Raw genomic sequence first — 27,284 nt, forward strand, 5'->3', positions numbered from 1 at the left:
GTAAAAATGTATGTATTATTTAATATATTTACATATATTTTATTTGTAATACTTTAGTATAGGGAACAAATCTCACTATTGACTAGTTGCTTATTATCATGCATATTACTAGCATGTTGGCTGTTTATTAGTACTTAGCACATATTCTGCAAAACCATATGCTATATTCATAATTCTACCCAATACTTAAATTTAACAACTACCTTACCAACTATTAATAAGCAGCAATTAGGAGTTTATAGACGCAAACGTTGTAGTTAATAGTTAGTTAATAGTGATTAATTCTGTGCATTGTTGTATTGGTGGGCATAAATGAAAATTATTAAATAAGATAGCTTGTATTTATTTTCTGAAAACTGTGATAAAAGTTGTTTTTATTATTTTTAATTATAAATACATAATGTTTTTCCTTATACAGATTATATAATTTATTATGATTAAATCACATAATTTTTTTATTTTTACTCAATTTGTCATTTTTACCATATTAAAAGTTTAGATTTAGATAGTTCTTCACGTGGCTGAAAAATATTTAGATATAGTTTTTTTTTTAGCTACTGTGTGTAATCAGCCCCAGTGTTATTATTGTAAACTGAAATTCAAGCTAAAAACTATTTAAAATATGTTTTTAATTACTGAAATAGAGTGGAAATAATATAAAATATTAGGTGAAAACATAAATGTAAAAATCGTAAAATAAAAATGTATAATGTTTCCTGACTGAAATAAAATAAAACTATATAGAAATATAAAAAGTAATAAAAATGACAAATCCACATAAATAAGCATTGATACTTAAACTGAAATAATAAATAATCTAAAATAACATATATAAAACATTTAAAAATTAAATCTACAGAATTCAAAATATTAATAGTACTATAATAGCATATAAAAAAATACAATTGCCCAGCCCTAAGCATCCCAGTGTGGTGCTTAACCTCCCCTCCAGGGGGACTGTTACTGTAATAAGTGTACTTTTTACTTTGGTTTGGATAAAAGCATCTGTGCAACTGGTGTGGTTGACCAGACGTACAGTCCTGTACCTCAAGAGCTTTCGTATCCATTTTAGACCAAGGCCATTAGGAGAGAAGTGCCGTGATGATGAGTCGCCGCCACTGAAAGATCGATAAGCACCATATGTCTCCCTTATCGTGCAGTATTAATGCGACTGCAGCGTATGATTCATCATGCTAGAGCAGGATAAATTAGAGTGTAGGTTTTCATATGTCTATTGCTCCACTGTAACATGATGTAAAGACCCAGCGTATGGGAAAACAGCACCTGCAGAAGGTATTTTGCACTTCATAATGAGAGACCTAACTAACATTTATTGTGAAATGTAACCTCACAGATCCTGAATAATTTAGGGCTCTATCTTGTGGTGTGTAATACTGTATGTATCTTTCCCAGATGTGTTTGGAAATGTAGATGAATTGGAGCTGAAATCCGACTCTATGCATCTGAGATGGTCTATAACAAATGCCATTTACGGTATACATATTGATGTAATTTTTTTTTTTTTTTTTGAGCTGTGGCACTATTAACTGCTTTTTCACTGGGTATCTCAAATGCTTCTGGCGCATGATTCCTGACATTCATTAGAGATGTTCAGCTCAAATTGCAAAAGGTCAAATTGCAGAGTGGGCTCTTAATTGGCCTGCGGCAATCAAAATGTTGTTATGTTCTAAATTACTGCATTAATGGACTCGTTAAATTGCTCATTAGATAAGAAGATTCAAAAGCGAGCAAAATCCAGAGGAATGACGCGAGGAGCTGTGACATTGTACAGTCGTCTGGTTATGTTTAAGTCTACAAAGGTCTGCAAGGTTATATCAGTAAATTGTATTTCCATAGACGTTTTAAAGGGATTTATGTAATGCTTCTCTCTAATGGGTATTTTTGGGTTTTACTGTATCAGCACATTCTGCATTGTCAATTCCAGTTTGTCCCTAGTGTACTATTTAGGCCATCATGATTTATATTAGCATTTAGCGCTGTGGGACAATAAATGTGAGAAATCATACTGTGATCATTTACTATATACAGTATGTGTGGGGCAAAATCCTATTCAGGAATACGATGAAAAAGTCCAGTACACATTCAACTCACAGAATAGTTGAGAACAACAAGGACAAGGCCAGGATATTTTTTAAAGAGTTCAAAAAGTGATATCTCAGAGATAATTTCTTAAGATTTGCAGTAATATTTATGTTACAGGCATATTTCAGGCACATATTAAATGATTCTTTAAAGCAATGCCAAGGTCCTGAACTGATTCAATTTGTACCTTGAACACAAATGACAAAGTTGCTTTTGATAAAAGTGTCTACGATATGCAGAAATGTGAATATAATACAGAATCTGTTTGGAGTTGTGGTGCTTATGTGGGAAATGTGGGTTCAAATTTGGCTTGTAACTTGGCTTGTTCCCCTTTCTGTTCCACATCAAGTTGAGGCATTTCTCTGCTTTCAACAGGATCAACAGCACCGAAACATCTCTGTTCCAATCTAAACTAAATCAAACTCGAGCTTAAATGCTTCATTCCATAAAACACGCTTATAGACTGTAAATGTTGTGAATTTTTAAAAAGTTATTCCATTTTTTACTTTTTTCTGAACTACGCATTTGACTCCAAAACACGTGAAACAAGTCATCCCCATCAAACATTTCCACACTTACTTGAATGTCATTTTTAAAGCTCAACATCTCACATAGAGCCAAATGGTCCTCTAATGGGCTCCTATCATTATAGCATTATGAGTCGATAAATTAAATGTTAAGTGCTGTGTGACATTTCAGAAAGTCTCTATTTGTAGCTTAGCTTTAAGGGTACTGGTAGGTAGAGATAAGGGATGGTTTCTACTATGACTGTATTAAGTTCATTAGGGTCTTACATCTTTGTTGTTGATGAATGTTAAGATAGACAAACGTTGATTGAGTTTAAAAGTATGCTTGATTATTAGCTAATGACCATTTAGCTTGATGTTCACAGAGTGGACGATCAATGGTTAAACACCTGCAGTGACCTTCGAACGTCATGATCTTGAGGTCTAATTTAACTTTAGTTACCTGCTATTTTTGTGGGAATGCTTTTAACAGTGTTCCTCCTCAAAAGGGTAAACAGCAGTCAGTCCTATCTGATGAAACAATCTCTGCATGCTTGCATATTCTGTGTGCAGTTGCATTTCTGGATAAGCTGTGGATATTGTAAGTTCTGCTTCTCAATTTTACATGCTCACAGCGCACATGAAAGCATTGTGTTCTTCGACTGACCCAAAAATGTCTTGTCTTTTGTTTTGCTATAGCAACAAGCTTGATGAACAAAGACTAACTTTTTGTGATGCAGCATAAGAAACTAAACCTTAGAGATTTGTCAGAGAGAATTAGGTTATTTTATGCGCACTAGCTATTCCCCATTGTTAGCCGCGAATGTCTAATGTCATATTTGACCTGATATGACTCGGCGTAGAAAAGTCTCTAATAATTCCACAAGTGTTCATATGTCATCACATCAGATGTTGCCCAGTTTATCCCTTGCTCCTGGATCTGTTTTAACCTCCGATCATTGGCCACCTGCAGTAGAGCACTTTCTTGGCCCCTGAGAGCTGCTGAGAAGTAGCTTCCTGTCTGCGATGAAAGTACAGGCTCACGTCCCTGCAATAATCACAGCCTGTCCAGATAGTGACCAATCACAGCTGGCCATTAGAGCAGTCTAATTGCAGAGAGTGGGACTTCTGGCTTCTCTAAACGTGTCACTGCCAAGACCGACATTGCCAGCTGCGGGACAGTCACAGCCGCGGGGCCTGTCACTCATGCTGCCGTCTCCTCGTCAGATGGAGTGGTCTGATTATGTCAGAGAGGAAGCTCGGCTCCAAAGTTGGATGTTAAATGTGCTTTCAGAGCCTCCTGTGGAAAAGTGTTGGGAGTCTCTCAAAGTGCACTGCCAAATGATTGTTCACAAGTAAGGTGCGAAGACATTTTGTCGGCAGCTCTCTTTCTTCCAAGAGCAACAACACCAAATATATCTAAACACACAATATTATCCAAACACGCCAGCATCCACATGCCCTTACGACCTTGAAAATAACATTCACAATCTGCTCCATTATTCCCCACTGCTGTCTTCTTCAATTCGGCAGTAATTCTTCTCGCCAAGTTTTATTTGTAAGAGTCTTGGATAAAATCAATGTTGCTATTGGAGAAAAGCACCACCTAAACATACTAAAACACGGGTCTGCATCATTAGGCAGCTGTCAGACTGCTCCAGCCCAAGGGAATGCTGGGATGTCTGTCGGGTCATCTGCAAGTCAGCCGTGCAGAGTTGACAGACTACCCCAAAAAAGAAAGAAAAGGGTGCAAGGTCAAACTGAGGGATTTACGTTGCTGGAATAAACTGCGTTTAAGAAGTCAGAAGGATGTTGGAAACCAACCATTTCATCATGTCGACTTCTTTAAGCTCTGGGAAAAAGAGCTTTGTCAGACGTTGGCATTTCACGGAGGTTGTGACAGATTGGAGCTAACTCTGGGCATCTGGCAGGCTTTCGATTCTTTTTTTGGAAATGTGAATGCGGAGTTTTGCCAGCCACTGTTGGCCTGCGTTGAATTGATAACAGTTGTCTGTGGGGTTATTCAAACCTTTGTATACTTGTTTCTGTCAATGGATTTGGGATAATGTTTCGAGCTTGACACCATTGTGTCAGAATAAGACGTGGCACAAAGTCTCAGCGTAAGTGAAATGAACCAGCGCATCACGAGATTGTTGTATCAAGCTCTTTTTGAGAGTAGTATTCATCTCTTCATTTGACCCCAGTGCAGAGACAGATTTGACCACTGAAGGAAGTTGATTTCAGACTTTGTGTGGGTGAATCTTTTTTCTTCCTCTCAGTATCTTTCTTCTCTTCTCCGTCGTTCTTTTCAACGCCCACATCCCTATATGTTATCATTGTAGGGCTTGAATGGAAACCGCCAAGCATTTTAGAGTCTAGGCATTCTACCATCAACCCTCGGATGCGGTACAAACAGCGACTGTTCCTTGCCTTGGCAGCTTATCATCACCTTTGTGATGTTCGACGTATGAGTGTGTATGTGTTTGTCTTTTCTGAAAACAACAAGGGAGCACACTCTTTTCTTTCTGAGGAAGATAGAGGGATACGGGCTGGTGGAAATGTGTCATCTGTTCCTAAGCTTTGATGGTCCTTGTCTCACCGGGTTTCGTTGGACTCTATCAGCAGGCCCATGTATAGAGCGAGCCCAGACCTGATCACCTTTCCTCCCTTTATCCAATTCCGCTGTGTCTCCTTGCCAAAAACCCCCCAAGGCATTTGCCATCTCCACAAATCCTCTATTCATTCTCTATTCATAACTCAGCACACATTCAGAAGGAATATTTAAACAGTCTTGACATATCCTCTAGAAAGATGGTGTCGTGTAGCATCAGATCTTATTGTTTGGAGACACGTTGTCTTTTTTAACATTAATGTACATCTAAAAGGCTTCGAAAGATGAAACAATTGTCTCTGCTGACATGTAAGTAAATCCATTTTTCTGATATGACATGTCATTGTTTGCATGTAACAACGTTCCCAAAAGGAGAGTAAACACATCTATGAAGAATTCCCCAGTGTTACAGAGTTTATAGAGACCAAACGCGAATGTCAATACACTTTTGTTGAAACTAAACCATGTTGGGACACCCTATACAATTCATAGCATGATGTCTGTTGTTAAAGTGCCCATGAAACCGACTTTACTACTGTACTTTGACATATTTCCAAGTGAAAAGACTTGATGAATAAGAAAAAGGGTGGGACTTGAATTTGGATTGTGAGCATTGCATATCAGAATAGATGTAGATCTATATGTGACTGGTTTAACTGGCTTAAAAATTGTGGCCCCACTTTATATTAGCTGGCCTTCACCAGTGTTGGGGGTAACGCATTACAAGTAACGCGAGTTACACAATAATATTACTTTTTTCAAGTAACTAGTAAAGTAACACATTACTTTTTAATTTATAAGAAAATATAAAAAAAAAGTACTTTTTTTCAAAAAAGTAAAACGGCAGTTACTTTTTTCCCATTTATTGACTGACAGTGCACTGTGTGAACATGCTGTTACTGCAGTCCTAGACTAAATGTGAATGTGCATTAATTCATCCCACTCGCAAAAAACTGATTTAGTATTCATGAAAATGATTTAAAACAGTGAAATGCAAACTCAGAATATGACGCAAACCTGCAATAATTAAATATGTTGAACAACACAAATGTATCTAATCCCATTTTATTAACCAATGTCTTTGCTGCTGACCTTTGATGATCCAGTTCAATCATACTAATAAGCAAAAATGACTTTAGATAAACTAACAATTGTGCTTCATTGTTTTTTTTATTGATGACGAGTGTTGAACCTTCTTCTCCTGCGTTCTACTTTAAAGATGTGAATTTACTTTTCCTTCAGTCTGAGGTTTATTCAACACTGGCCTTAACTACTATTTAATTACATTTAAATTAATAATTTGATGCAATGCAAGTAATTTCTGTAATGCATGTATAATTATACTTTTGACCCATGTCTTACACCTTAACCCACCCTTAAACCTACCCATACAACCAAATCTGTCCCTAACCTTGTACATTGTACTTATTTTTGATGTAAGTACATACAGGTGGTAGTTGAGGCCACCTAATATAAAGTGCGATCAAAATTACAACGGCAATTAAAATGTATTATGTCAGTTGGCAGACTGAGGTGAAATATAAAAGTCTGTGAGATGTTAAATGAAAAGTCTCAGTCTCTCTTACTTTTTTCAAATGATTCAATACAAGTGAATTGTGCCTTTTTAGATAGTGTGAGGTGATGAGGATAAGGTGACCTTTCTGTTCATCAGTCTCTTGGCTGCCACAAACTCTTCTTGGAAATTGCAAACATAATGGATGAATGGCTGCTTGTGGCAGACAGGTGGAAAGTGTTGAAACTCCAGTTAGAGGCAACAAAAGACTTCAGTTTGACGGTGACAGTTAATCGCAGTTTATATTCAGAACAGTGGGAGTTTTGAAAACGTTTGTGTCACTAGCGTGTGACTAAACTCATGAATAATACATAATGTCATGAATTAGTAAGCAAACATAAGTCTTAAGCTTTACTCCAAGGTATTTCAAGCTCGAAAATCTCTAATATTTACAAAAAGACACTAACACTAACGTACCATGGCATTAATAATTTGCTATATTTTGTGATTTTCTCAAATCCGGTTAGGGTCCAGAGGTTATTTTCAAGAGATGCCTTAGAAATTCAATTCCCTCAGAGTATCAGAACCTAGATTTACCTTTTGATCCAAAGGATGTTGTCTTTTACTATATGGTTTCCACATCATATTGGGCCTTTAGGACCCATGCAGATCACAGGGTGGGCGCCCCCTGCTGGTTTCACTATGTCCTCCAGCAGCAACCTTATTTTCACTAGATCTCCCATTTAGGTATTGACCAGACTCCGGGCAAGAGTTGCAGGATGCATATTCTTTGAAGTACATACAAATACCATGTGATACCATGGTGCATAAACAGTTGCTACATTTGCATGCAACCAAATGATACGTTAGTAATCAGATCGATGGCTCAATCAGACTGAAAAGCCTTCATGTAAACACCTTAATCGATCTGACTGAGCTCGATCCGAATGAAAATTCAAACGGATTGGAACTGGTGGAGTAGACCTTTCCTAATCCGATCGAGAGTGCATGTAAACACTTGGATTAAAAAACAAAATTGGATTGTATTGAGCATGTGCAATGAAGTAGACATGGCGTAATGATGTATGACACATTCTTTTTGAAGAATGAAGTGTCATAAATGACTGTCAAGTTATTCTAAAATTCTCCTTCCACTGATCATCTGTGAAGTGGAGCAGAACAATTTCCCATCAGTCCTGCAGCACGGCACAAAGCTTCACATGCTCGTCGTCTCCTAATTAGGACCCAAAATAGAAAAAATATTCTGCTCTTTAAAACAAAGAAAATATGCAAGGCTTTGTTTTGTTGTATTCTTTTTTGTTTTGTTTTGTTTTGTTATATTCTTTGATATTTAATCTGCAGTTCTCAGATTAAACACTAAACATTTATATAGCACTTTTCACAATACATGTTGTTTAAAAGCAACTTTACAGGCAATAGTTGGTTTAGTTTAGTTTAGTTTAGTTTTGTTGTTTGTTTGTTTGTTTTTTGACCATCTAACAGTAGTGGAACTGTTTTTACCTATTTTATATGCAACTTTACGGACAATAATTTTGTCTCTTACATTACTTAATTGCAATAGTGTATTGTTGTTTTTTTGATCCTCCAATGATGAGTAGAAGAATAGAGGTTTCAGTTGGGATGATTTCATTTTGACTGAAACAAAAAGTGTCCATGTAAATATATTGGTGATTGTGTGACTGGCGTGTAATGCATTGCACATTTACAGTAAATATTTTTTATGAATGGTTCCACCAACATAGTCCAATACTGTTTAAGTACTTTAGCACATGAACTTTTGTATATGCAGAAACATGCACATTTTGTTGTTATATTCTTTGATATTTAATGCCTGCTTGTTGACTTTGAAAAATAAACCCACACTGAAGAATATTTGGAGTAAAAAGTGTGACGTCATGTATTTATTGTTATAATCCTTGTTTGAGCAAGAGGGTGTCTTTCTTTGTCTTTTAGTTATTTGGCCGTATCTCCCCAGGAGCAGGATTTATATTTTATGTGGGCATAGAGTAGATCCTTTTTGCCCATTTTTATGAGTTGCTCGTTGCATCAAGATTGTTATTTCTTTCATTACTTTTTCATTTGAGATATTATTTTTGTATGCCTAACCCTGTATGTTTTTTAAAAAGACTAAAATAAAATTCCCTTTCTTTTTTTGCTTTACACGTATCCTGAATCCTTCACTCAACCAGCTCCATTACACATGCTGAGATATTACCATCTGATACCATCACTTTACTCTGGTACCATTAAAACACGTTTTCAGGCAATGCGACTGTTGGATGTTTTTCCAAAAGTCCTTTTTACCTTACTGATTAGTTATTGATCACTAATGATATGTTTTTATGTCTCAGCATTAAGGGACAACCGGATTGAACTGGTTCGAGCCTCTTGGAAGGAGCTGACCATCAGCATCAGTGATGTTACTCTGTCAGATGAAGGACAGTATACATGCTCGCTCTTCACCATGCCTGTCAAGACCACCAAGGCTTTCCTGACTGTGTTAGGTAAGACCTCTCGTAGATCAGTCTCCCCTCATCCTCATCAATCTGTGCTTTTAAGGTCAACACACTCATCACTGATCTGGGGTCAGTGAGTTCTCTCTCATCACATGATCTTGTTTTTGCACTTTGGTGGCACATGGAGTGATGTAAATGAGAGAAGTTTACACTGGTTGATGGAGCCATTAGATGTGTCACTGTGTGCTTTGGTTTATTATCAGCTTATGCTAGAATCTGCAGCTCTCACTCTGCACACTGTGTTTATATACCACTTTTACATTATTTTTATATACAGCTTTTCACAATACATATTGTTTACAAGTACATTTACAAACAATAGTGTGTTTTTTGTGTGTTTGTTTTTATACAAAACATATTATTTACAAGTACCTTTACAGACAATTACTGTTGTTTTTGTTGTTGTTGTTTTGTGTTGTTGTGTCCAAAAGTGGTGGGACTACTTTTACCTTATTTTTATATTTTTATATTCAACTTTACAGATGATCATTTTGTTTTGTTTTATTCAACAGTGGTGGGATAACATTTTTTAATTTTTATGCACAGCTTTTTTATAGAGCACATACTGTTGTACCTTTACAGTACCTTTACAGATGATAGTTTTTGTTGTTGTTGTTGTTTTGTATTTTATTATACTAGTTTTGTTTTGTTTTGTTTGATTTTTGTAAACAAGTATCTTTTATGATCAATAATTGTCATTTTTGTTTTGTTCCAAACAGTTGTGGGGCTACTTTTACCTTATTTTTATATTCAGCTTTACAAACAATAGTTTTGTTTTATTATGTATTTGTTTTGTTATGTATTTGTTTTGTTTTGTTTTTGTTTTAAATAATCAAACAATAATAGGGCTACTTTTTATTTGTTTATAAACAACTTTTTTATACAATACATGTTGTTTACAAGCACCTTTACAGACAATAGTTTTTTTTGTTTTGTTTTTGTTTAGTTTTTTTTACAAACAATAGTTAACGTTTTTGTTTGTTTGTTTGTTTTTTTTAAATCATCCAACAGAGGTGGGGCTACTTAATGTTAATATACAATACATATAGTTTATAAGTACCTTTACAGACAGTAGTTGTTTGTTTGTATTTTCTTGTGTTTTGTTTTGTTTATCCAGCAATGCTGGGACAATATTTTTAGACAAATAAGCTTTTGATTATGCATTATGCTTTTTGTGTTTTGTTACACTATATGTTACATGTTTTATATGTTAACATAAAATTGTTAAGTTAGTTTTCTAATTGTGTTCATTTTAACGCCTATTCCGGTGTGTTACTGTAGCACAGTTTTTGTTGATGGTTTACTCTGATGTAAAAAAGACTGTGGTAGAAACCAAAACATATTTGTGTTCTCCATCTCTGTCGCTCAACAAATGCTTCCTTTTCCAGTAAAATCACAAAATACCATACAGCAGAATATGTCACTGTATTGATATGTATCTACTGACAAACTTATATATAAACTGACAAACATGTTTTCTATTAAAAAAATGTCAGTCGAGCAACATTTCAAGAAACTTCAGGCAAGAAATATTCTTCTGAACTACATCATGTTCAGGCAGGTACTGAGACCTGAAATCACAGAATCACGCATGTTTCCATCAGCATTGCCTATAATCCTCCTCCTCTGTTTGTATATCAGGTGTTCCAGCGAAACCAGAAATCGTAGGCCTCTCGAGACCTGCCCAGGAGGGGGAGGACGTCACACTGACATGCACCACATCTGGCAGCAAACCAGCTGCTGACATCCGATGGTTCAAAAACGACAAGGAGGTGCAAGGTAAACAAATCCCCCTGGATAGCCTAGAGCTGATTGTGTGCAATGAACAGTTGCACATTTTGTCAGTGTGCAAGTGGTACATGGTGCGTAATGTGTATCTTTACACCAGCACCTTCGTGAATTGTGCAGCTCTTTACGAAGCATCTCACAGTAGAAATCTGCATTTCTCTGCATTTACCAGTTTAATGTGCATGGACAGAATTTGTTTTACAAACAATGTCTGCGTGACAAGTATTAACAAAGGATGTGATTTCATGCACTTATTCAGAGATTTTTCTAGGCTGATGGGAGTGTCTGGATGTGTGCAAGACAAAGACAATTCTTAAAGAAAAGAAAAATCGGTAACACTTTAGAATAGGAACCAATTCTCGCTATTAACTAATTGCTGATTAACATGCCTATTATTAACATATTGACTGTTTATTAAATCGCATATTCTGCATGACCATATTATACATCCCTAATCACCTAATACCTAAACTTAACAACTACCTAACTAACTATTAATAAGCAGCAAATTAGGAGTTTACCGAGACAAAAGTCGTAATTAAATGTTTGTTAATAGCTGGAATTTGACATTATTAATTTTCTATTTCTATTTTCTATTCAAGGCTGAATTTTCAGTGTCACATGATCCTTCTGAATTCTAAAGAAACATTTGTTGTGCTGGAAATCATGATACTTTTTTCAGGTTTTTTTTTTCTTTGATGAATAGAAACATCATTTATTTTAATTGCAAATCTGTTGTGCTCATGTAAATGTTTTACCAGCACTTTTGATTAATGAAATGCTGAATAAAAGTATTAATTTGGCTCAACTAAAACAAGACTACATGCACAATAATTTTTAAAAAGGAATTACATCTCTTGAGTCAATCCGTTGTACGATAGCACAGCATACGGTAATACATCAGTTCAACTTTAACCAATATGTTACCCCAGACATCCCTCCGAGGGCTGAGAAACACACATCTCAGGCAGAAGCCCCAGTCGGATGATCTGGTGCTGGTGATTGATGGCCCGAGACTCCGTCAGACAGGCCCGACTCAGAGATGGCATTCACGCAAGCCGCACTTAAAGGCCAGTGACACGTGGGAACAGAGCATCACAGCCGGACCGCCTGTCACTCACTCCAATTCAAAGGAATCTCACTCTGTGATCTGATCTTGCGAGACGGATTGGATGTGCTTCTGGAGACCAGCACGCAGGCCCAAACAGAATATGTAACACGGTGCGATACCGCTTACTTTAGGATGGTCAGGGAGATATGAAGCCTTGTGGAACGGGTCACGTTGATGGATACCCTGGCTGCCGTCGACAGAAATTCCAGTGCGAGCTGTGCTTGCAACTCTTGAAACTTCAGCACAAATCCAGGATCTCCTGAGAGCGTATTTACCACGGGGACTGCCAGTGTTTTTTTTTTTGTTTTGTTTTGTTTTTTTTGCAGTTTACTATATCTAGATCTGTGCTAAATAGCTAAATATACTACACTAATTTCCTCTGGGCCAGTCTTTCACTTGGTTTTTATGCTGTTCTTCCACATCTAGATGGGATTGCACCAGCCATTCCTGAGGACTTTCTTAAATTGGGACATGAAGTTCACAGCAGGGGTTTAGTAACTAGTTAATTTGTACCTAAATTGTAGTTCATTTGGTTGCACCATTTGTCCTTAAAGGGACAGTTCACACAAAAATTATTTCTTCTGCAGAACACAAAGGATATTTGAACAATGTTGCAACTGTTTTAACTTCTATTATATGTGCAAACAACAACCTGAAACTTCTTTCAAAATATCAGTAATGTTTGACAAAAGAAAAATTCAGAAAGGTTTGAAATGACATGAGGGTGAGTAAATGAAGTCCAAATTTACCTTTAAAAATTTTAATTGGTAATAAATTTTATTAAAATATAGTTCCTGTTTAAAGTATAGTATATAAATAATAGCATGGAACTCTATTAATAAAGGATAAAGAGTAATAATTATATGTATCCCTTATAAAATAATACAAAATGAATATGAATACAACTATAAAAACAAACTTTTTTCTTTCCTTTTTTTTTACATTTTGCCTTTATTGATAGGACATTTAGTTTTTCCCTATTTTATTCCAGTTGCCACTCTTGATGTATACTAAGTTGGGTTAAAAACAACCCAACTTGGGTTATTCGGCAACCCAGCGCTGGGTAAATATTGGACAGAACGCATGCTGGATTATTTTGACCCAGCTCGTTGGTTAAACGTTTTTACCCAACATGCTGGGTTGTTTTATTTAAGTCAACTATTGTTTAAAAATTATTATATTGCTGGTTTAAAATGGACTGAAAAAAATAAATAAAAATAAAACATGGCAACAGCAATAATCAAAACATGAACATTTATTATTAATACATTTATAAGCAAGAACACATGGACAAAATACAAGACAAATTAATTTAGTCGAATACAGCATAGTTTACAATATTACATCGTTTAACAAGCATTTTAGACATAAAACATGTAACATTTAAAAGTAGCATTTTAATGTATTCAACCGTTCTCTGTAATCACTTTTTTTACCGAAACAGTGCTAATTCTTGTGCCGGTGTGTCACCGAAATCTGATCCAATACTGAGATTAGAGAACATATTTTAACATTAAATTAAATTAAACTCAACAATACTGAGATTAGAGAACATTAATTAATAAATTAAACTCCGTACTAATATATATATATATATATATATATATATATATATATAATATCCATTTATGTAATGCAAGGCAAAAGGCATTTCCATCATGTGAAGTGCCATCTCGTCCTTTTATGTTGCATAAAATAATACAATTTACAGCACAGTAAACACTTTATAAATTAAATCAAATGTATACAAACATTCATAGCTGAAGAAGTGCACCAAATAGATTACGCAAAAAGCCCTCGCTCTGACTGTGACTCAGCAGCTGCGTTAGTTTCATCGGAGACAAGCTCAACTCAGCGGTTGGGTAGAAAAAAATAAACCAGCTTTAAAAAAGGACCCAGCAACTTAGTTACAGAACAATGTCTCAGGTTACGCATGTAACCATGGTTCCCCGAAGGGAACGAGACACTGTGTCAGATACGCTTTGGGAACGTCTTCAGCGTGACCGTGCTCTGAATTATCTGTACAATCAGTCCAATGGAAGGGCGAGGCATCACGGGCGGGTGACATCACGACCAGGAAGCTATAAAGGCACGTGAGGTGGAGCCTTCCCCACAACTACCCAGCACCTGAGTAAAAATATTAAAAACAACCCAATAAAATGACCCAACGGACTGAACCCCGCATTTGGGTAAAAAAGATAACCCAGCATTTTTTATATACATATATATATAATTTACAGATCAGCTTACAGTGGGGAATTTTAATTATAAATCACACTACAGACTACTTCAATTATGTGGCTTGTCAAGTAGTAGAGATGTGCTGTTAGTTTTCAGATTTGCAATTAGAAAAAAATAATAATAATAAATTTACATTGAATGATGGACCCGAGCCTTGTGGGTTGGTGTTTTTGCTAGTATGTGACAATCCGGAATACCCTAGCAACCATCTGCCATGCCACACAGAACACCCTAGCGACAGCTTTGGAATGCACAAAATGCACTTTTAGAACACCTTAGAAATAGCAGCTCATTGGCAACACTTCCAACATTAAAATGTAATCAAAAATGAAAAAAAAAAAATCTACTTACAATGTATATTTTTCTAGATGTTCTCTGAGAAATGTAATAGTCTTTGACTGCTAGAGGTTTACCTAAACACCAGAAGCGTTACAGAGGTCTGTTCTGGAGGAGGGTGAGAAACAGCAGATTGGAGTTGTCTGCAGAGTGAATGTGATAAACAACATACACTCAGAGTGATTAAACAAAATAAACGTCATTCATTATTGGCATCAAATGTCCCACTGCTATAGAGACACTAATTCAAACTATCACCACTACTTTTGGTGATAGTTCACCAAAAATGTATTATTTACTCACCAACAAATCATTACAATAAAAACTGACATTACAATAAAATCTTCTTTGACACTTTGGGTGAGTAAATGATGATAAAATAGACTTTTTTTATGTTTGGGTGAACTATCCCTTTAAAAAAAATGGGCATTTCTTTGTGGTTTAGTTCATCTTCAAAAAAAGGTGATCAATCATCCTAAAGCGTCAAATTATAGCATGTATCTAGAGGAGCAGAGCAGCGCTGCAGGCAATGCAAAGGGAGCGTTTGACAGACTAACGCTAGTGTTGATAGAAAGAGAGAGAGAGAGAGAGAGAGATGTGATTTCAGTTGCTTAGTTCAGCTGCACAACGTCTATCTTTCTCACCACTGACCAGATATCGCACTGCACCATATTCCACAGCAATTAGAATCAACACTTTTTTATTTATCACCAGATGCTGTATATGAAATTACATACCAGTCATTCATCATATTGAGAACCAGCAGGGCCACCAAATTCTTACAAAAACAATTCAAACAATAACTCTTACATATTTCCTAATAATAAGCATATTATTACCTCCACTAACAAACTGTACCATGGTATTACCATGAGTGTTTTGAAGCACCATGTACACTACTGTTCAAAAGCTTGGGATAATTTAATCATTATTAATTATCCTTTTCTAAATATTAAATAATTAAATTCAAAATTAAGTTCAAAAGTCTGCTACATTGATCTATTCAGTGCTTTCATCTGCCACAGTATGTATCTGAATTATACTTCTTTCTTGGCTTTTCAGCTAATATTGACATATTCGTCAATTAATCGGCATCTGATGTAATTGATTTATTATAAAAACAAAGAATGAAAATAATCGACTTCCTTAGTTCTAGTCTTATTGTGAGTGAAAACAAGAAGCACATTATTTCTAAGCAGCACATATATTTTGTATCAAAAGGTAATAGTTTGCTTCACCTTTAAATGACTTTCCTTTTCGGTTCACATCATGCTGTTTCACTCAGAAATACATTACATTACATGTGGCAGGTGCTAAATCCAAAGTGCCTTACAGCACATTCAGGAAATGAATTTTATTAATACTAGTGTTCCCTGGGAATTGAACCCACAACCTTTGTGTTCACGGCACAATGCTTTACCAGTTGAGCATATTATAGAAGTAAAAAGGGTTTGCCATTTTAGTATTTTTCTTCAGTTTTCTTTCTATTGATGTTTTGAATAGACAACAGAGATGATATCTGGATGGCAAAAAAAAAGCAAAGGCAAGGACAACAAAACAACAAAGATGCTCTGAACGTTTTACTGTGTATGTGCATCAAGGGAAAGAGATATACTCCCCTGTTTTATCTGGGCAGGTCATGCATGTATATGTGTAGTAAGATGTTTGCTGGAGGCAATCCTCCAGGGTGATGTTTTACTTTGCCATTCCTGATGCCGCTGTAGCTTTCACGGTACACTGTAAACCCGAACAGTACTACTAACTTATAAAAAATGAGAACACCATAATTATAATCAATTACATAGTTCATTGAACTTAAAACTATAGCATTTTTTGAACAAATGACTTAATTTTAATTTTGCGTTGCTCATCATTTTTGAGTATACATTGCTACTGAAGTGATATTTTTTAAGTATACGGAGTGACGTTCAATGACGTCATCTACGTCAGGACGTACGCCATCGTTCTGACTGACGCTACCAGAAAACATAACCAAGATGGCGGACACTCGTGTGAGTGTGGACGCACGTGGGGAGATTTGTAAGTAAATGTTTTTTAATCTGCTTTTTATTTTATCATAATAACTACAAGTATATCTTTTAAACATGTTTCATGTTTGGCTTTGCTGTCTTTTTTACCGGTAACGTTAACGTAGAAAGCTCGACAAGCGTCTCTGCAGTGCTCTGCTTCGCGCACATTTTTTAACCATTAACCCCATTGCCATATTTAATTTATTATGTAACGTTAATATTGTAATCAGTTAGTCAGCGGAACCAAGTCAGCAACATAGTTTTGGCCCAGATCCGGTCTATATCTGGCCTGAGTGAAATCCATGCGGGCCAAATGTGAGCCGGATCTGGGCCAAATGTGAGCCGGATCTGGGCCAAATGTGAGCCGGATCTGGGCCAAATGTGAGCCGGATCTGGGCCAACGCTGCTTGCTGTCTGGGAAGTCATAATTTTTTATTCTGTTTTTGTTAAGCGATCTGTTCTGGAAAATGCTTATTTATGCTTGCCTTCAGCTGTTAATGTGCTTGCGGCTAGCTGTAACTTTTATCCATTACGTTAAGGCTAATGACACAAAGTTATATATTGGAAAAATAGTTAATAATAAGAGTTGTGAAAACTAGGTATGGTAGAGACACCGGCAAGCTCGTATTAACAGTTACATATTTTTTGCCTTGTAGGCTAAAGTGGATGCAGAGTCTGTGAACTTGGTAAGTATCCTTTTTTCGTTTACTTCAGATATTTTTAGCAGCTTCACACGTAAACCTGCATTGAATATTTATCTAATTTTGTACAGATCAAGTTAGCAAGTGAGTGAAGTAGAATAACGTGTTCAGAGTTTACAAAGCAATGTACAAATTGTACAAAACAATGACTGAAAGTCTGAAACATGCTTTGGCCTCATTGGTCGACTTTGTAGCATTTGCCAGATCTAATCTATTATAATCATGAAAACTAAAATGCTGCTATTTTTTGTTTTCCTGTATAGATGTATAGTCCCTGTTATTGTGAAGATCTGATTCAATTCCAGTGGTAAGTTACATAACACAATGTAAAGTTAAGGCTAAATTTCTTGGTTTTAAAAAAGTATTCACTCCAATTGTAGGGATAAAAAAATCAATGGAGTGGAAGTGCAAGTTGTGTGCTGTCTCCTCAGACACCCGGGCACAGTTATTTCGGCACTACCGTTTAAAGCACAGTCATTACTCACGAGTTAGCCCTTTGCCATGCCTCTATGACTCTTGCATTTGCACATTTCAGTCATTTAATGCACTGAAAATTCATTTGTCACGGATTCACAAAGACACACAGAGAACTCTTGATAGTGAAGGATCAAAAACAGGATGTTCATTTTTTACCTGTCCCTTGTGTGGCCTCAAAGAGCCCTTCTCAGAATCGAACATGTTCTGCCATTTAAGGAGCCACTTAAAGAACCATGAAAATGTGACATGCCCGTTTAAGAACTGTACCTACCACACCAATGTATATTCATCATTTAATGCTCACAAAAGTAGGAAGCATTCGGGAAGTTTAGACTTTTGTGATCATATTGTATCAATGGAAAATGACAGTTCCCCAGTCACAAGCACTGCAGACCTTAATGCAGATGATCCAGTTCCTTGTTGGATTGCGGACACTTCAAATTCTGTTCCTGGGGCTGAAAATGTCAACATCGGAGAGTTAAGGGCCCAGTTACACCATAATTTGTCTTCCCTGTTTCTGAAGATGCAAACTGTTCTCCATGTTTCTGACATGGCATGTCAGGAAATAGTTGATCATCTGTTAGAGATATTTTCCTTATCGCAACCTCTTATCAAAGATACTATAAAAGAGATACTACAACAGCATCATGTATCTCCTGCTGAAGCTGTCTTGAATGATTTGGTAAATGCTGTTAATGACACAAACATTTTTGTCAGTGCCACAGCTGAAGGTGAGGACTTGTCTTCAAATAAACGAAGAAAAACATATTTCGAAAAAACATTTCCTGTGGTAAAGCCAGTGCAGTACGTGTTGGAGTCTGGGCGCACAGTCGTTTATGTCCCAATACTTCAGATGATCCAGGAAATATTCAAACATACTGACATCCTTGACCGAATAAAGGAAACCAAGGCATCACAAGAAGGTCATTATATGAGCCATAAAGATGGCAAGTATTTCCAGGAGAATACTTTGTTGTCATCTTCAGAACTGTCACTGCCATTGATTTTATACATAGATGATCTAGAAATCGCTAATCCACTTGGGACTTCACGTAAGATCCACAAACTCTGTTCAGTCTATTGGATGTTTGGTGATCTGCCATCTAAATATCGATCTGCACTGCATGTGATTCAGCTCGCAGTCTTATGTAAGGTACCAGATCTTCACAGCTGTGGCTATCAAAGAGCACTTTCTCCTTTGTTGCAAGACCTTGGCTGCCTTGAACATGATGGGGTTTTTATCGAGTCCCTTGGTCAGTCAATTCGGGGTACTGTTTCAGTTGTTGTGGCTGATAATCTAGCAGCCCATTCCTTAGCAGGCTTTGTGCAGTCTTTCAGAGCTGGATATGTTTGTAGGTTCTGCAAAGCTACACGAGAAGAGATTCAATCTTCTGCTGTTGGAGATGGCGAATTTACCCCAAGGACAAAAGCCAACCATGATCATGACCTGCAGGATGTTTTACAAGGGGATGGTCACAGTCAGTTTGGTGTCCAAAGAGACTGTGTCTTGAGAGAGAGTTTGCAGTGTTTTCACACAATCACTGGTTTCCCGCCTGATGTCCTTCATGATCTTTTTGAAGGCATTGTTCCAGTGGAGTTGGCCCTGTGTATTCAGGAGATGATTAAGCTCAAATATTTTACCCTGGAGTATTTGAACAAGAAAATTCTGACATTCCCATACCAACATGCAGACAAGACTGACAAGCCACATCCCATTCCCAAGAACTTTGCAGGAAAAAGGACCATTGGTGGCAATGGTCACGAAAATCTCACATTATTGAGACTACTCCCATTGATGATTGGCAATATGGTTCCTGAGGAAAATGGTTTTTGGAATGTTTTGATGGATTTGAAGGAAGTTGTGGAAGTGGTGCTATCTCCAAAATTTGATGAAGATTCCATTCATTATTTGCAAACTAAGATACAGGATCACAGACAAATCCTTCAAGAGGTTTTTCCAGAGTTCCGACTGCTCCCCAAGCATCATTATCTGGAGCATTATCCAGATCTCATACGTTGTTTTGGGCCTCTTGTCCATTTGTGGACGATGAGGTTTGAAGGTAAGCACCGCTTTTTCAAGCGTGTAGTTCATGATACACAAAATTTCAAGAATGTGCTGAAAACACTAGCAACTCGGCATCAGCACATGGTGGCATACTTCCTCAAAACACCATCATTCTTCAAACCACATCAGCAGATTACAGATGTCTCTTCTGTTTTGGTGTCATCACTTCCTGAAGTTGCAAAAGTTCACATTGAACAAAAAACAAACAGCAACATGATATACAGCACATCAAGTATCATTACTGATGGAACTAATTTTGATGTTGGAATGTTTGTGTCTGTGGGACAGGAAGGAGGACTTCCCCAGTTTAGCAAAATTGAATCGATTCTCCTTGTTAACAATGATGTGACATTTCTTTGCCAAGAACACAAGTCTTGGTACATTGAACACCTGAGGTCATATGAGCTTTCCCCAGGGAATATGACTGTCCACAGCCTATCCGAGCTGAATGACATTTTACCCCTCTATGCATACAGGTTTGAAGGAAAAGTGCTGTTGACACCCAAACGCTTCATTCTTCTTCACTAATAATGTACGTATGACTGTTAATTTTAAACCAATTGCAGATTTTGACTGTATTTCAGATTTTAATATTATTAAAAAACTGTTAGAATTTGATTTATTTTGTGGTCAGCAAAGCCAAAAAAGCAAAATTCTGCAGCGCTTTATCCTTACATTCTAAGGTCTTTATACTAATCAGTCATAATATAATAGTGTGAGAATAACTTTAATTTCTGTATGTGTTTAAAAAATGTTAATAAATATGCCATGCCTGTTTTCATCAATTGTTTTGTTTGTCTTCCAGACGATGGCAGCACCCCAGAAATTCATGCTGCGTGTTTACATTGCCACAGATATTGCAGTGAAAGTAACTTTGACTGGACGACCAGAATCAGTGGATGATCTAATCGCCATACTGCGAGAGAAAGTCAAGCCAAGACTGGATTTTGAGTTTACCCTGCAGTATGAGGATGCAGATTTTAATGGACAACTGAGCTGTCTGATTGATATTCAAGAGTTACCAGAGAAGGCAACACTCAAAGTTGTTAGATCCGAATCTGATGCCAGCTCACTTGCAAGTTCTGATACAGAAATCCTTCCTCATGTGCCTGTAAGCGAGCGTCGGAAGACCTGGCCTGACATTTTTCCTGTGCCTACTTTTTCCTATGAAGTCGAGCATGTGCTTGAAGAGGGAAATATTGCCTATGACAGATCTGGAAAGACACTGAAATTATCCAGGGCCCAAAAGCACAACATCCTAGAGAGCATGGCATCAGTAATACATGGTTTCAAACCTTACCCAAGTGACAAGGATGTGGGTATGGCAGCAGAGGCTCTTGTTAAAGCTCATCCATGCCTTAAAGAGCCTGGAAGTGAAAATGGATGGTATGGATGGAAGATAAGCCTTAAATTCAAAATGGGCAATTACCGTACCAAGCTAGCCAGATCTGGATGTCTGGAGGTGTCGGTCAACACAGGCAAAAGAAGTAAGAACAATCCTGACAAAGACCATCCCCACTCCAACATAAAACGAGCAAGACGAGCAGAAGTGAACTTCCTTCCAAACTTTCCAAAGGGACAAAACCAGGCCAGTTTGGAAGAAATGAGACTAGACATTCTACACGAAGTTGAGAAGAGTGAGAAAAACCTGTTGTTGATAGATAATCTTATGCAGATGACATTTTCCCTTCGTCGCCAGGAGATTGTACAGGAAAACCCATTGTTGAAGGACTTCCTGGTGAAATGGCCAGCACTTCGGATTGAGTCGCAGGTAAAAAAAAAAAAAAAAACATCTACATTTCTCTTTTCTGCCTCATCTTTAAATTACTTGTCCGGCTCCAGCAAACACTAACAAACTAGTTTGTCAATGAGACTTTTGAACTATTGGGGTTTGTTGCTGCTTATTAGCATTTGTTGAATGTGTGAATTGGCCACTACTTAATCTTTGAAAGATAGCAGAAACTTTTTTGGAGAATAATGCTTAACTTCTATCAAGATGATTGCATTGAATGTTTCTCTAAGGCTGTTTTGATGTCATTTATACATTTTGTGTATTAATGATTTTGTAGGTTTGCGCAGAGTTTCATCGCATCACAAACACCAATCTTCGAAACCAGTTCTATGCCGAATTGGACAGGCATACGCCACAACTATTTGCCTTGTACAGGCAAAAAGCATCACATACTGCCAAGGTCTCGGAGGTGCTGCGTGACATCCTCAGGATTTATGATCGTGAGGTGAGTTAAAGACAAAGACTGTACAACTCTATTATTGAACCCAGAATAACTTTGCTTGCTTGTTCATTGTTATTTTTGCTTGTCTTTCAAGGATGTGCATGATATCAACATAAAGCGCACTGTAGCTCTTCGTGCCCTAGCAGTATACTTACGTGAAGATGACCCACAGTTTTTTAAGACATGGAATGTAAGCATTCAGTGCACTCACCAAACAGGATCAGTTTTTGTGCTTACCAGGGTTTTTTAGTCTTCATTAACAAATTACCTTAATATATATTCAACTTTATTTCACTCTACTTTTGCAAATTCTCTGTATGTTCTTGTCTAGTTTTTAAATTTGGGCCAATTCTGTGTAAACTGAAAAGGCCTGCCTGGTTAAGTATGATACTATATTAAAGTGATAGTTAACCAAAAAATTCTTATGATATACCTGATGATGTAATTCATTACTAGACATGTTTACAGTTGGACCCTCTTTGTGCATTCCAGGTGGAGGAGTCGGATGAGCCAGACATCACTGGTACCCCTCTTGCCCTTGTGATGGAAGTCACTGAGAACACTGGTCCTGTCTGTTTCAATCCGGCAAGGACCGCTGTTGTGGTGGAAGATGAGTTTGTACTGAGCGACATCCCCACGTTTCCTGAGGCCTTTGTGTTACTCTTTGGGTTAATGTATGCATTGCATTTGGATTACCCAAGAAAATTGATTCACACCTTCACATTCATCCAGAAAATGCTGATGGGGCTTGATGATGGTAAACCTCTGAAACCCTGCTTACTCAATCTAAAAAATGAACTATTACTTACTTTGTAGGCAAATTCCATCTTGTCTACAAGTGCTGTTTTAAGTGCTTGGATGTTTTCATTGGGTAGGTTGTGTCCTGGCCACCAAATCTATCTTGATTGCACTCTGGGTTTGTTAGTTCCTGCTAAGTAGTTTTGTAAGCGTATGTTGTAGAAAATGTAGTTTAAAGGATTTTTACATTTGGTATGTTGTCTTCTGCACCAAATCCACCTCAGTTGCACTTCTACAACAAAAACTTTTTGCAATCAGATTGTATTTTTTTATTCTAAGGTGTTTTACAAGTGTATATTGTTAAACATGTAGTTTAAACATTTGGTAGGTTGTTACTTTAATATTGTCACTTCCTTTGTTTATCTCAATTTGTTTTATAAGGTAAACATGTTTACAGCATTTTTACATTTGGTAGGTTGTTTTCTGCACCAGATCTACCCCAGTTGCACTCTTACAACAGAAACTTGATTTTTGTTAACAGATTTTGTTTATTTTAAGGTTGTTTACAAGTGTATATTGTTTAACATGTAGTTTAAACATTTGGTAAGTTGTTAGATCTACCTCAGTTGCACTTTACACAATGGAACATGTAGTTTAAAGCATTTAAATGTTTACATTTACGTTTTGTACAATCTATCTCTGTTGCATATTTAATGCAATCAGGTATGTGTTATTGTTTGTGTTTTGACTTAATTTATAATTTTTTAACATTTCTTTTTGGAGGAGCTTTATTTTATTGATTTTATTTATTTTGATTTGCCATGTTGCAAAATAATGGCCATGGGTGTAAAAAATTATAATCAATGTTTTAACAGTTTCTAATTTGATTTGTTACATGTTTACAGAGATTTATATAAACAGTTGCACAAAATAGACAAAGAATTTAATAGTAAATAAAAAACCCTTTAATTATATGTCAACAGTTCTGTGTGTGCTTCTTTTTAGTGTTTTGAACTCATATGTATCAGGCTACGAGTTATTCAGAAGGAGTTTATTTCTTGAATAAAATATTTTATTTATATGTGGTAAGTAGTTAAAAACAGTTAGTATTGAAAACATAAAACTTTAGTGTAGCATATGTAAAGTTTTTAAGTACACTGTACTTAAAATTATAAAAAAAGGAAAGAAAAATATTTAAGTTTAGTGTAATTGTAATTTTTAAGTATGTTTACTTAAAAAATCTTAGGTAATCAGTTTCCACAAAAGTTTTGAGTACTGTGAACTTATCGGGTTTTACAGTGTACACAGACATGGCTCTAACTGCTATTGTCTGATTCTCTATTACTTTCTGTGCTGTTCCTCTCACAGACGTTATAAGGATTCCTTACAAGCTTTAAATGATGCTTTGTTCTTCACATTTCCACAGGCTTTCCAATAAACTATGTTTTGAGCTGTATAGGATATTAGGATATTTTCTATTGGTGGATTGCTGTTCTTCTGTGTGATTGCAAACAAAAACTTTTCTGCAGACAGAAGAATTTAATGTTGTTGCTGCTGATCCTGGCGTATAAACAAAGTTTAAGGATAATACCTGTATGATCACAAATAGTATGAGATGGAATCAAAAATAAATAAAAAAACTAAAATTTGAAAATAAAATATTCTTATGCAATACCTCAAATGGGATTGGCCCGCAGTCAGGAAGTCCAGGAAGTGCAGATGTGTCACTCTTTGTGTCCATCTGTGTTTGGACACACTCCAGTCAGTCTGTGTATTAATGGGATTTTGTTACACCTGTAGGTGATATGTGACTATGTATGAGTGAGTCATTTGAATCATTCATTCAAAACGCTCATTAATTCAGGAAAAAACAAGTTATTGTTTTTATTAGTGAGTCATTAAATGATTCCTTAACCAATTAGTTCAGAAACACTGATTCATTCAGGAATGAACAAGTGATTGTGTTTATGAGTGAGTTAAATTTTCAGTTATTTATTCAGTGGAGACTTTTATCCAATGTCACTTATAAATAAGTAATACATCACGCAATTCATTCTAAGACGACAGAAAATCATAAGTGAATTATTGAATTATTCACTATTTAGGAGTGGAATAAGTGTATTTGATTGAGTAGTTGAATCATTTACTCAACTGATTTGTTCAGAAATACCCATTCATTCAGGAATGAATTACTGTTGTAGGCATGTTTGCATTGGTGGAAAAAAACAGTAAAAAGTAACTGTTAATATTGTGTCTGAATGTAAGTTATTTAATATTAAATTCTCGTTCATTGAAATTTTGTGTATAAGCAGTATCCAACTGATACTTGGAACAGCAGCTTTTTGCACGGTAATTCTTGAATGTATGATGCTATTCACACTGAATGTGAAGTCATCTGAAATCTGTAAAATAAATTATCCAATATGCTTAGGCTGTATATACTTTCTATATATCTCTCTGATGCATGACTATATATCTAGGGTATATATGTTACATTCTTGAGTACAACATAAACTTAATGATCATAATGCATGCTAAAGGAAGCACCTGTACAGTGCTGTGTGGTGTAACATTAGCCTGATAGGTTTTCTTGTGACTGTGTTCTGGCAGGTCAGAAGGAGGTAAACGCCACTGGGAGGTCATTCACGGTCCGGAGCACCATACACCTCAAGGTGGACAGGACAGACGATGGAGCGGCGTACACCTGCGTGGTGGAGCACATAGCTCTGGGCTCCTTGCCACACCAGGTTACAGAAGTGCTGGAGGTCCACTGTGAGTCATATATTTGGATCAGTTTCCCTCCTGACTTTAGTTTGACAGAAACTGCTCTGAGATCAGCTGAAACAGGATGTCTGCTGGCACTGGTTTAAAGAGTGGCAGAGACAGTGTTGTGTGTGCAGTAACCACAATTTAGCAATGTTTTGCAGTAGTGTAAGAGTAGCTCAGTTACAATTTTTTCAAAATAGTCAAACATTTCTATTAACAAGCTATGTGCTGTGTGGTGTGACAAAATGCTAGTAGTTTGATTGTATGTGTATATAATATTTACACTGAAGATAATTTTTCCTCATACATTTTTACATTTTGTGTTTTGGTTGTTTTGTGTTTTTTATTTTGCTTTGTGTTTTATGTTTTATTTTGTGTTTTGTGCTTTGTTATGTTTTGGTTGTTTTGTGTTTTTGTTTTGCTTTGTGACTTTTGTTTTATTTTGTGTTTGTGTTATGTTTTGGTTTTACCTTTTGTTTTATTTTATTTTGTGTTTTGTTTTGTGTCTTTGTTTTGCATTTTGTTTTGTTGTGTGTTTGTTTTGCTTTGGTTGTGTTTTCTGTTTTTTGTTTGTTTGTTGTTTCTTTTTTGTGTTTTGTGATTTTTTTTTATTTTTTTTTATTTGCTTTATTTTGCTTTCTCAATCCAGATCCTCCTCAGGTAGAGATTGTGCGCTCAGTAATAGTACCTCAGGAAGGACAATACTTCAAACTGGAGTGTGTATCCAAAGGCAACCCACTGTGAGTACAGCATTCTTTTGATCACCTAAGTGAACATTATTTGAATATGGTTTGTCTTATGAAGTTGAACTTGCAGAATCGTCACGTCTCAAGGCAGCCCTTATCTGCATGCCGAGAACAAAAAGCAATAATACTAAATCAGATTGTGATATTTGGGAGCGATTTAGTGCGTCATATAATCGTGTAGAGACAGTTGTAACTCTTTTAAAGTGACCTTTCAGAGGTAGAGGACAAAACCGTAAAAAGTTCCTTGAGCAGAAATGATAACAAAACGAGAGACAAATCTTTTCTGCCACCAGCCTACTAAACCTATGCCCTAAACAGATTAAAGGAACTGAGATTTTTTCATATATTTACAATGGAAGTAATACAGGGGGCATTTATATTAGATGCATTCTTGTGTTCAAATTTTTTTTTTTTCTGTACTAAAGCTAAGAAATATACAGTAAAAATCTACATAAAATAGCAGAAACTGTCCGTTTTCTGGCACTACATCCCAATTTCAATATTTTAATAAAATATTTTAACAAAATAACAGCTTCCATGCAGTTTATATCGGAATGTGTGTATCCTTTGTTAAATTATATAGTTTATTATTTATTTATTATATAGTTTACTATATTATATTATATAGTATGAACGCAAAATAAAGTTTAAAATAACCCAGTAAAATAAAAAATAATAAATTAATTAAATTAAATTAAATTGCTATGCATAAAAATCACAGGTTTGTGAACCTTTACAACATTGCAAACATTTTGAGATTCTTATGTACAGACATACCAGT

At 36.2% G+C, this 27,284-nt stretch overlaps 2 protein-coding genes across 3 annotated transcripts in view; both read left to right on the forward strand.

The window, feature by feature from the left end:
- LOC306851477 (cell adhesion molecule 2-like) overlaps positions 1-27,284 on the forward strand; it is a 232,849-nt gene that overhangs the window by 182,594 nt on the left and 22,971 nt on the right. Inside the window, exons 4-7 of the mRNA XM_079387741.1 lie at positions 9,106-9,258; positions 10,912-11,049; positions 25,602-25,763; positions 26,407-26,497. Coding sequence (XP_079243867.1) covers positions 9,106-9,258; positions 10,912-11,049; positions 25,602-25,763; positions 26,407-26,497 — 544 coding nt within the window. The remainder of the gene's footprint in view (positions 1-9,105; positions 9,259-10,911; positions 11,050-25,601; positions 25,764-26,406; positions 26,498-27,284) is intronic.
- LOC306851476 (uncharacterized protein) lies at positions 16,719-24,158 on the forward strand. Of its 2 annotated transcripts, XM_079387739.1 has the most exons (8): positions 16,719-16,786; positions 17,433-17,462; positions 17,741-17,784; positions 20,496-20,551; positions 20,825-21,790; positions 22,089-22,256; positions 22,348-22,443; positions 22,746-24,158. In XM_079387739.1, exons 5-8 carry the CDS (start codon positions 20,828-20,830, stop codon positions 23,067-23,069), a joined length of 1,551 nt encoding a protein of 516 aa, XP_079243865.1. In that variant the 5' UTR covers positions 16,719-16,786; positions 17,433-17,462; positions 17,741-17,784; positions 20,496-20,551; positions 20,825-20,827; the 3' UTR covers positions 23,070-24,158. The 2 variants fall into 2 exon arrangements, with proteins under 2 accessions (XP_079243865.1, XP_079243866.1); XM_079387740.1 differs by lacking the exon at positions 20,496-20,551.

Source organism: Barbus barbus, assembly GCF_936440315.1.
Source record: "Barbus barbus genome assembly, chromosome: 31".
Taxonomy (NCBI): Eukaryota; Metazoa; Chordata; class Actinopteri; order Cypriniformes; family Cyprinidae; genus Barbus; species Barbus barbus.